This window comes from Folsomia candida, unplaced genomic scaffold, assembly GCF_002217175.1.
Source record: "Folsomia candida strain VU population unplaced genomic scaffold, ASM221717v1 Fcan01_Sc017, whole genome shotgun sequence".
Classification (NCBI taxonomy): Eukaryota; Metazoa; Arthropoda; class Collembola; order Entomobryomorpha; family Isotomidae; genus Folsomia; species Folsomia candida.
Window position 1 is genome coordinate 3,177,979 of NW_019091209.1, and position 10,581 is coordinate 3,188,559.

The window sequence follows — 10,581 nt, forward strand, 5'->3', positions numbered from 1 at the left end:
CCTTTAGATGAAATTAAAACTTCTTACACACAATTGCATCAGAATTTTTAATCACAACACAATTATTTATTTATCTAAACAAATTGTTTACATGGTTCAGTAAATTGAACGTGAATAAAATATCCTTTAGATTTTTATTATTATTCTTATGCACTTGCCATCTGAGCTGGAGGAATTCCTCGTTTCGGTACATATTCCGTAGGCCTTGGTACCATTCTGCGATTCAATCAAAACGATCAGATAATAAAAATTCATTACAAACGCGTAAAAAAGTAATTAAACGCTTACGTAATGCAATCAATGATGGGACACACAGAAAGACACAAAGTGCATCCAGTGCATTCATCAGTGACCAGTGGAAAGTGAGAGTCCTTGCCGAATTCAATGGCTTGGTAGCCAGAGTCGTTGCAAGTCATATAACATTTACCACAGTTTATGCACATTTCCTAGAAAATAAGTAATGGTCTAGATTATAATCGAAGAGTAAGATAACTTGCAATATCTGCGATATTCATTTGTTAAATACATCATCAATGAGAGCCACAACTTGTTCCTTATTGTTCAGGTCCCCATACGTTCCAATTCTTGGGATGGCTTTGCCCACCATGTCGCAAATCCCAGAAATGGCAGAGCTTGGTTTCGAAACACTCCGCTTCTCTAAACCCTTCTCTAGCTGCTCAAGTGTCGTTTGTTCTTTGTCCTGAGCAATTAAGTGTTCTCGTTCCAAAAGATACTTTCCAAATGAAGGCAAATGCTACAATGTAACAAATCGTAAAAGATAGCATAAATACATAGTGTTACACCTTCCGTACTGCTGGATATTAGTAGTTTTACCTTATCAATGGCTGAATAACTGGTCAGGACTTTACCCTTTTGGTGTCTCGGTGTGGGTGGAGACTGCCCGTTCCAACCCTTTAAACCAACAGCGTCCAAGTAAAGTAGAGCCTTCAGCCCGGTGATGTAGTCATCAACGACGGTGAAGTCCTGGTTTTGAACGGCACTGCAAATCTAAACAATTACGTCAACACGGGTATAATTAAAAGTACAACAAAAGTAGTGCAATAGATAAATCGAGTTAAATTCCCTCGATACCTGCACAACAGACGCCCCACAATGTATAAATTGCAACGCCGTCTCTGCCGAGTCGATACCGCCCGTGGCCAGAATTGGGAATCCTGGCAGTGCCCTTGCAATATGAGACACAGCTCGAAGGGCCACGGGACGAATAGCATTTCCGGAAACACCTCCGTACGTGGTTCGTTTCTCGCTACCAACGCCTGGCCAGGGTTCTCCGCTAACGTTGAGACCCATCAGACCGGACAGCGTGTTTGTTGCGGTCACCCCGTCAGCATGACCTAAGACAATTTTTAAACTTATGCATTCTAAGATTAATTAGTGCAACATTAATTAGTTCACCTTCATGCGCGGCACGAGCAATATCCACAATGTTCGTAACGTTGGGAGTGAGCTTGGCAAAGAATGGAATCTTAATGGCTGCTCGAACCCAGCGGCAAATATTTCTCACGAGGTCGGGATCCTGACCGCAGGCGAGCCCCATCCCACGCTCACCCATCCCATGGGGACACGACAAGTTCAGCTCCAACGCATCAGCTCCCGAATTCTCAGCCATTTTTGCAAGTTCCGTCCAATCCTTGCAATTGTACGAGCACATTATGCTCGCGATAATGATCTAACGATTCAATTTGAGTCATTTAGAAAAAAGTTAAGACTAATTATGTACAGTTATAAAAATTAAAACCTTTTGGGGGAAATCAGCTTTCAACTCTTTCACACTTTGACACCAGTAAGCCGCAGTTTTTTCTGAGATTAACTCAATGTTGAGGAAAGCTCCTTGTCCAGGGCCGAAAACTTGACCGGAAGTAGTACCACGAACGATGCGTGGACTAACGTTTGTCACCAAGTCCTAGTAATAAATCCATAGCTATGAATTCATCAATTACTGACCATAAATATTACTATTTAAGTACTATTTCCTATTCAACCTTGTCAAGGGAATAAGTTTTGGTCACAGCAAATCCCCACCCGGCTTCGAAAGCGCGACGAAGCATGGGGCTTGTCGTGCAAGGAGTGGCTGACGCGAGTCCGAAAGGATTCTCAAATTTCATTCCACAAACTTCAACACTCAAGTCGACCATATCGATTGGCGTGTAGAACTTTGGTAATTGGGCGACATCGGGAACGGTCTCACCATACTTTCCCTGCAATGGGATGAAAGATATTATATTTTATTCCATATTCATGTGTTGTTCGCATAAAAGTTGTAGAACGCACTTGAAGATAACGGTGAATACTCCAAGATGCCGTTTTCCCATCATTGACAGCTTCCACAGTCGTTTCCGCAACTCCAGCAATATCACCTCCAGCAAAGACCCAATCTTCAGATGTTTGCATGGTTTTCTCATTCACTTCTGGTCGGCCATATTTGTTCATTTTTAGAGGTTGCAGAGCAGCTTGAACTGTAAAAAAATTGTGGGTAAAATATTAGAAAAAAAATTAACATTGATGAATTATTGCTTTATCAATATAAATTATACCCTCTTCATCGCACAGGCTGGATCCAAACGCTGAAATGATATAACTAGCCTTGATAGTACAAACTTGGTCCTTGTCTTCGACCCATTCGCCATCATCGTTCACCTCAGTTCGATAGAATTCCATACCCATAATTTTGTTCGACTTCATATTCACCGATTTTGGAGCCATGAATGGCATAAACTCGCATTTCTCTTCACGAGCCAAATCCATCTACAAAATTAAATAGTAGTTCCATATTTATTTTCCGTATTAATGGCAACCTTGAATATCTTAGTCAAGAATGTAGTCACCTCTTCCGGAACGGCTCTAATGTTTGTAAATCCTTTACGGAATACGACAAAAACCTTGGAAGCTCCGCAACGGAGAGCGGACGTTGCACAATCGAACGCCGTATCACCAGCTCCAAGCACGATTACCTTTCCAGATAGTTGAGGCAGTGTTTTTTTGCTAGTGCATGCACACATGCCTGGAACAAAGAAATCGAATAAAATAACAACCAAAATAGTTTTTTTTAATTAATCAATTCGGAAAACTATTTAATTAAGTTACCTGGTTTGCTTGCAAGTGCAACTTTTGGGAGAAAGTCCTTTGAAGTAAAAAATCCCATGTCTTCAGTCAGATCTTCGAAAGGGTGAACCCGTTTCGGATTTGGAAGACCAATTCCAACAAACACGGCGTCAAATCCGTAGTTTTTCAATTTCTGTATGACAAAGCAATATAATTCAACTTGTGCTATATGACATGTGAACGTGTCTGTCAATCGTATTATGAATATATTTACTTACCGTCAAAGTAAGGCCGTTAGTGGCAGAAAACTTTTTGCCGCATTCGATTTGAACGCCAAGGTCCTGCATCAACTCCACCTCGTACTGAACGACTTCGATGGGGAGTCGATATTGTGGAATTTCAGCCGAGCTCAAACCACCAATGTATTTTTCCTTCTCGTAAATTACCAAGTTCTTGTAGCCCAATCGTGCTAAAAATGTGGCACAAGAAATTGATGCCGGTCCACATCCGATAAGAGCAATTTTAGAGTTCTGGTAGCTTTTTGAGCTATTGTCCAAGTTGGGTGGGACGATTTGAGGGATTTTCATCTTGGTAAAAATCTGCAAGTGCAAATTAATAAATTTGGTTTGGTATTATATATTTGGTGCAAATTAGTATCGTAATTTAAGTGCAAAATGTTACCTCGCACGCAAATTGTTGTAAACCTCCAATGTTGATGGGTCCTTCTTCAGATGCGTAAAGATTACACGAACCCACGCATAAATCGCTCGTGGGGCAGACCATCCCACAAGTCAAACCTAACGGATTGTCAGAAAAAATTGCTTTTGCGGCTCCATAGTAGTTCTATACAGGAAGAATATAATTGTCATTTTCTGTTTTAACTAAATAATTTTAACTTCAATTATTTAATTGTTTACAACCTTTGTCGCAATGTTTCCGATGAAAGTCTTGACATCCAGTTGTGTAGGGCAGGATTTTTGACATGGTGCATCTGATCAATCGTCAACACAGTTTTGATAAATGGTCACGAATTAAGTATCCAAATTTAAGTATCTCACCGGCGCATTTTAAACAACGATTAGCTTCACGAAGGGCTCCCCGTTCGCTCAAAGTGGTGTGTTTGATGTCATCAAAGTTGTTCGTAAGTGGTGGACAGCTCTGTTAATTAATTGGTATAAAGCACATTGTTTAGCACAACTTGGAATTTGTATAATTAAATATTTTATAATTACACTGCAATGCTTGTCTCCATTTCGTTTCCAGTTTTTCTTGTTTACTTTTGTCTCAGCGGAAGGGACAAGGGACGCGAAGGGTTTAATCTTTGGATTCAAACTCAGGATGCTCTACAAATAAAGCAGCATTAAATTTCATTGATTATCAAAGTATTTATGAATTGAACATTTTATGAAGAGCGATGTGCATGGTTGGTGTGAGAGCACGTGGAATATGGCAATGCATTTAATATTGAAGTGTGGATGGAAATTAGTGAATTGTCTTTAGCAGAAACTTTGCTTAGCGTTCTCATTGAAACCTAGGTGTAGGTCTCAATATGCCACCGCATATTTAAAGTGAGACTTTCTCGTCTCATATTTTCTCATCACTCGTCAATCTATTTCAAAGCACTATTTGATACTACGCAATCAATCGATAAATTTTTAAAGTTAGTTGAAGAGTACAATCCTTAGTCATGAGATGTCCTAAAATCTTGATCAGTTATGAACAGTTAATCCATAAGGCAATCCTATAGCAGACACGAATTTTACGTTGATGGTCACATTTCGTGCAGCAGGAAAAGTGAGATATTCTCATATTTTTTGCATGCATGCAAAAAAATCATGTTTAATAGAATTTATGAAAACTTGTATTATGCATTATTTTCTGATTATCCGGTAAGTTACATAATCCATTATTACAAATATTCATTTCCGAACCTCAATGTCCGCCGCGTCCTTACTGATGAGTCGTTGCGGCATTTTGTCCCACTCTGTACCTTCACTCAAGAACTCAAACTAATGATAAAATCCTCACGAAAATCTTCAGAAACCAAGAATTATATAAACACGGTAATAAAATTTAACTGGTTATACTGTTTTTCTTTACGTCACTTTGAATTTATGGGCTGATTCGGTTGCTACTCAAACCAGAAATGAGGCAATGGTTTGTGTGGTAATCTGGCTAAATACGGCTCTTGACTGCTTGGATTGATAACGATGAGAGACACTGGAAAATAATCTGGATTGGATGAATGGATAATAATTCTCTTAGCACTTCAAGAGACAGAACGCCCACATGGGAATATGGAATTGTGGGTTAGTTGATGATTCCACTTTAAAAATGTCTCATCGCATTTCATGGCTACGTAATTAATAACGCAGGAAAGGAGGAGATCAGATAATTGTTAACGACCCTAAAATAAATTACAAAACTTGTTGAGCTGTGAGTGAGGTGACGAGTCAACAGGTTCAAAAGTTATTGGGCTTCTTCCATACTTTGATTTCCAACATGGTTAAAAAGCTCCCTCAAACTTCTCACCCTTCATTTTTTTTAGCTGTGTGTACATATAGCACTTAACACATCTTTGGGATTCGTATATAAATATATAATTGGAGGGATATGTATAAAGTACAACGTGGATCTGGGTGACCTTGCTGCTCGTCTGGATATAAAATGAATGCATGCATGCATAACACTTTTAAACACTTACTTATGCATGTACTTTGTGGTCCATCTGACAATTTTTGTCCAAATAGACAAATTATTCATCAACCCAAGCAGCAAGAGCAAGCAGGTGCACGAATAAGTATGATAATTTTAGGGTTATTAAGTAAGGCGTGAGTGATGTAGATGCGCAGTCCGGGATGATGATAACTAAATCCAAAGTAAGTATAATGAGTCGAACTCATATCTATGAATTATATTGCCCAACAAATATAATTTAACGCATTTGATAAGACGTAAAAACTTTCCTTTGTCGTGTGGAATGGTCAACATTCTGTTTTTTTTATTTCTTTACTTAAATATCAGGTATTCGATTCGAATGCGATGCGTTTGGGTACAATAAAATATAATATGTATACTGGAATTTGAGTCTTGATATATAATAGGATAGAGGGACCTTCACAATAAATATCATCAAAATTCATGACAAGTAGATTTAGCTACATTAATAAGTATGTAACTTTTAGAGTCTAATAAGCTAAAATAATTAAGTTCCATATTTTGTAGGACAAATAATTTTGCTGAAGGAGGACTATTTTGCCAATTGTAGTACTTGGTTGTGTAATTCATTATTCGAGTCTGTCAGTTTCGAAATTTCTTTTCCAAGAGTGTTTAGACTGTCCTGCAGATATTCAATTAATAACAAAAAGTTAGATAGGTCTGAATGATGTGATTAAAAATAGAGTAAACTTATCCCTATGCAAGCATAAAAGGTAAATACAAACTTACTTTAAGCGTAATATTTCTAAGTAAAGTATCTTCCAGAACGACTTGAAGTTTTCTATTTATTTCTAGAGAGAGATCCAAAGTCATCGCATCATCGGCCGGTTTAGATCCGTAAACTGATGCCATTATTCCCTTATGTTTCAAAACTTCAGCCTGCAAAATAAATGAGAGTATAATTTTATATAATAAAAACATATGAAGGATTCCGGGATTTAGAAAGTGTGCTTATAGGAAGCGGAAAAAGGCATTTATTTACCGCATAAATTGAATCCAATGCAAGCTAAAAGATCAAAGTGATTTACCATCCCAAAAACGTTATTTATAAGCCAATATTATTATTTATTAATAGTGGAGCAAAGAAAAACAGGAGCAGACAAGTCAAAGTGATAAAACCAGGTCAGTCATAATACTTTTTCTATTGACTTGAATGCATTTATTTAATAACAACTTACTCTGTTTTTCTCTGCGAGATTTGAGGATAAGGCATCAATATCTTGTGACATTGCATATCCCTGAATAATTTTAGACTTTTTTTGTAATGACTCGACAAGTTGTTTGACGTGTTCTTGAAGAAATTCCAGTTTATCTTGCTTCTTCGCCAGCATTCGTTGTAGTTTAACTATTCTTTCGATGAGGACTTGCTGATCTGGTATCACAGGACATTCTTGATCCTGATCCTACAAGATAATAAACATATGTAGTTTAATAGAACCTTACTACCACACAAGTATGTTTCGCATATTATTATAACTTCGGTTGAAAAGGGTAGGGGCTGTGCGGCTGGGGCCTAATAGTGAGAAAGCAGTTTCTTCGCCTCAGTTTTCCTAGTAAAGCTTAGGCCAAGGTATTGGTTCCTCGCTATTAGGCCCCACCCGCACAGCCCCTATCCATCTCAACCAAAATATAGTTTGTTTGTTCACTAACACTGGTGGAACCATTGCATGCTGTGGTGTCTTCTTGTTTAAGTTTTTCTTGCGAAGAACAATCACCATTTGTGAGGGAACTGCTAGAGCTAGTCCGTGAACTTTGGCTTAGTCCGTCTGACCCAGGGTGACCATCTTTTACTTGTTTTCTGACCACAGAAAGTTCCTTACTGAGCTCCTATTTTTTATATTGATGTTGATTATAAGAAAAAATAAAACCGGTATTAACATGCAAAAGTTTAAATAGTCAAAACTATTAGTATTTGTTGATTATTACCCTAACGCTGGAATTTAATTTTCGGTTAAGAAGGCCAATTTCTCCACGAGCTTCATCCAATTGTTGTTGCAATTGAGTAATAATCACTTTACTGGTGTTTACATCATTTTCTATCATTTGTTTTTCCTCTAGTTGATACTTGCTTTCGTTGGTCATTATTTGTTGGAGATCACGAATATCACCTTCTAATTTGTCCCCATGCTGTCGAAGACGTTCGTTTTCATCTTTCAGAACATCGCTCTAAGAGTAAATTAACAATCATTACATGTAAACAAAAGGGGTTTATTTCAGTGCATAAATTATACCGTAACCCAGTATAAATCTTAAAAAAATAATGTACCTTGGCCTCAATAGAAGATAACTTTGACTGCAGTGCAACATTTTTCTCAGTGACTTGTTGTGTATATGCAAGTAGTTCAGCTTCTTTTGAACGACAGACAGACATGTCATTTAAAACGTCAACGTGGGCTTGTCGTAACCCTTCACATTCGTTCTCTAGCACCTTTACCAACTCCTTTTCCCTGTGCAAAAATAACAAAACAAACCTGTGTTAAACGAGGTCATAATAACATGTCAAGCGAATTAAACGATTTAAATACTTTAACGTACTTTTGTAATTGAACTTTGAGACATTCAGTGGCAGCAAGATCGGATTGAAGGACAGCAATTTGATGTAAATGTTCAGAGTTGGATTCTTGCAGGCGGCCCATTGAGGCTTCAACTTGTAATCGCTCTTGTTCCAATATTGCAATGCTGCATGACAATGATTTGTTTTCTTCCAATAATTGCGCATTTTTCTCTCGCAAAGAATCTATCACGCTCTCCGCTCCCGATGGAGATGAAGTCAATTTGGAATTACTACTTTCTTGACCGTTTATGGTTACTATTTCACAGGTCTCTGTATCATCACCGGCATCTTTTTTGTATTCACAATTACTAGTAAGCTCTCCATTTGAAACACTAGAGGATGTGGACTCTTTCAGCACTTTCAGCTCATTTTCAATTTCAGCAATTTTGGCCTCTAATGTTTGTCTTGTCGCCTGAAAACACAGAATTACAAGTGAAAATTTATACCAATATCATTGCATTAATCATGACGGAATGTTAAAATATATTATTTTATTCATACATTATGAGCTTCAGATTCTTCCCTCAGTTTATTTTGTGTCCAAGTAAATTTGAAATCCCTGGACTGGATATCTTGATGAAGGCGATTAATTTCCTTTTGAAGATCCTCGATATCGTGCACCTACAAGAAAAGAAGTAAAGTTTATGATGAATTATGATCTACAATTATGCGAACGATGCGTTAACGAGCAAATTAAATAATATATTTTTACCTTGGCATCAATCATAAGAGATAGCCTTTCTCTCTCTGATGACAGCATTTTGTGTTTTCTATTCGCTATTTCGATATCGTTATTAAACTGTTTGATTAATTTGTCCGAGTTTTCTATACTTTTCTTCAATTTTAACAGCTCCATTTCACCAGTGGCATATTTCATGACTACACTTTCTTTAGTTTTCGTAGCTGACTCTACCTCCTTTTTCATCTACAAAAATTAGACACAGTAAGCACATATTCAATCGTAAATCAGTAAGTAATAGGTTTATAATACAAACCTCTTACTGTCTATTCTTATTCTATATAGTTAGAAAAATTGAACGTACTCTGGTGATTTCAGTCTCTAATTGGGCCTTGACCTGCGCCACTCTGAGTTCCACAGATTCCTCCGTCTTCTGACACTTTACACATGGTGTTAAGGAGGATGGTGTTGTCGACGGCGAGTCAGCCATCATTGGCGATATGGTTGTCTGATTAGGTGAATGAATGAAGGCGGCCGATACTTCTTCTTCCGGAGGAGTAGTCTCATTCTCATCGTCACTTATTTCTGCGAGCGTGAATAATTTCTCATTCAAGAGATGATGATGACTTTCTTCGTCAAGGGATAATTCCTCCATTTGGCGAGCCGAGTCGATTTTTGGATTTTGTTTCCAACAATTTGTATCAAAAATTTATACTTAGAATGCAGACGTAACTTAATTGAATTATCTATATACACGAATCATGCAGCGCATGTATTTAATTTCTTCGTACAAGAACCGAAATCCTCGACTTTCACTTTCGCCTCGACCTGTAGGAAAACAACTTTAGTTTTTTAAAGAGGCCAACCCACGGCTAGACAAACTCATCATATCTATTATTTATAAAAAGAATACATTATTACCTTAGTTTTATCTTTAAGTTTTCATTGTCTATAAGGAGCCTTTCATTTTCTCTAATGAGCCTTTCGTTCTTTTCAGTTAGGTCTTGCAACGTTTGTTCCACGGCTCCCAGGGGAACTTTAACGGTCGTGGGATCTAGAATTATTTTAGTGGTTTTAGTGACAAAAATCCTAACATGAACCATCCGTGCTCGTGAAAGGGTGGGTACTCTTGGGACATTAGAATTGTTACCTAGTCTGTTCCGCAGCCGAGGGAAGAAGAAGGTCCGAAGTATATATATTTGAAATAGTACTGAGAATATTCCTACAATTAATTTATTCAAATAATCCACCTCTTCCATAACGACTTGCCTGCCACTTTTTCACCACTACTTTACACATTACAACTTCTAGATATCTACCCGAAATGCAGTTCACTTAATAAGGTACACAAATTCTAACTGCACACAGGGCATTTAGGCAGGAAAAAAATTGCATTGTAAATAAATGTCATTACTTACAATAATTAATTTAACGTCTTCTCACTTAAAGTGAGTATGATGACGTACAATTCAACCCTTTCTACTATTATTTGACTTTTTCTTCTCACCATATGAGAAACTGGTGTCTCGTCCCGCACAGATTTTGGTATTACTTGCAGTGGTCCATC

The 10,581-nt window shown here is 37.6% G+C and overlaps 2 protein-coding genes across 3 annotated transcripts; both read right to left on the reverse strand.

Moving 5' to 3' along the window:
• Positions 1 to 38: 38 nt before the first annotated feature.
• On the reverse strand, positions 39 to 5,536 carry LOC110856813 (dihydropyrimidine dehydrogenase [NADP(+)]). Its single transcript, XM_022105371.2, has 18 exons — positions 4,995 to 5,536; positions 4,296 to 4,406; positions 4,122 to 4,221; positions 3,984 to 4,054; positions 3,745 to 3,906; positions 3,342 to 3,662; positions 3,106 to 3,256; positions 2,847 to 3,022; positions 2,556 to 2,766; positions 2,293 to 2,477; positions 2,004 to 2,219; positions 1,760 to 1,924; positions 1,417 to 1,690; positions 1,093 to 1,355; positions 835 to 1,008; positions 527 to 754; positions 289 to 446; positions 39 to 216 (listed from the first exon to the last, which is right to left on the reverse strand). Exons 1-18 carry the CDS (start codon positions 5,034 to 5,036, stop codon positions 147 to 149), a joined length of 3,078 nt encoding a protein of 1,025 aa, XP_021961063.1. The 5' UTR covers positions 5,037 to 5,536; the 3' UTR covers positions 39 to 146.
• Positions 5,537 to 6,025: 489 nt separating this feature from the next.
• Positions 6,026 to 10,558, reverse strand: LOC110856973 (coiled-coil domain-containing protein 186). Of its 2 annotated transcripts, XM_035857431.1 has the most exons (13): positions 10,165 to 10,558; positions 9,936 to 10,068; positions 9,379 to 9,842; positions 9,048 to 9,260; positions 8,837 to 8,956; positions 8,317 to 8,747; positions 8,048 to 8,228; positions 7,708 to 7,947; positions 7,432 to 7,608; positions 6,960 to 7,184; positions 6,764 to 6,787; positions 6,511 to 6,660; positions 6,026 to 6,403 (listed from the first exon to the last, which is right to left on the reverse strand). In XM_035857431.1, exons 3-13 carry the CDS (start codon positions 9,667 to 9,669, stop codon positions 6,314 to 6,316), a joined length of 2,142 nt encoding a protein of 713 aa, XP_035713324.1. In that variant the 5' UTR covers positions 9,670 to 9,842; positions 9,936 to 10,068; positions 10,165 to 10,558; the 3' UTR covers positions 6,026 to 6,313. The 2 variants fall into 2 exon arrangements, with proteins under 2 accessions (XP_035713324.1, XP_021961254.1); XM_022105562.2 differs by lacking the exon at positions 6,764 to 6,787 and having other exon boundaries at positions 10,165 to 10,555.
• Between the last annotated feature and the right edge of the window lie 23 nt (positions 10,559 to 10,581).

Coding starts and splice junctions, on each gene's coding strand:
- LOC110856813 (XM_022105371.2), bottom strand. CDS start 5,036: ATGCCGCAACGACTCATCAGTAAGGACGCGGCGGACATTGAG. Junction 3,663..3,744: donor TACAACAATTTGCGTGCGAG/GTAACATTTTGC, acceptor TTGCACTTGCAG/ATTTTTACCAAGATGAAAAT. Junction 755..834: donor GTTATTCAGCCATTGATAAG/GTAAAACTACTA, acceptor GTTACATTGTAG/CATTTGCCTTCATTTGGAAA.
- LOC110856973 (XM_035857431.1), bottom strand. CDS start 9,669: ATGGAGGAATTATCCCTTGACGAAGAAAGTCATCATCATCTCTTGAAT. Junction 6,661..6,763: donor CATTGGATTCAATTTATGCG/GTAAATAAATGC, acceptor TTTATTTTGCAG/GCTGAAGTTTTGAAACATAA. Junction 6,404..6,510: donor TTAGAAATATTACGCTTAAA/GTAAGTTTGTAT, acceptor GAATATCTGCAG/GACAGTCTAAACACTCTTGG.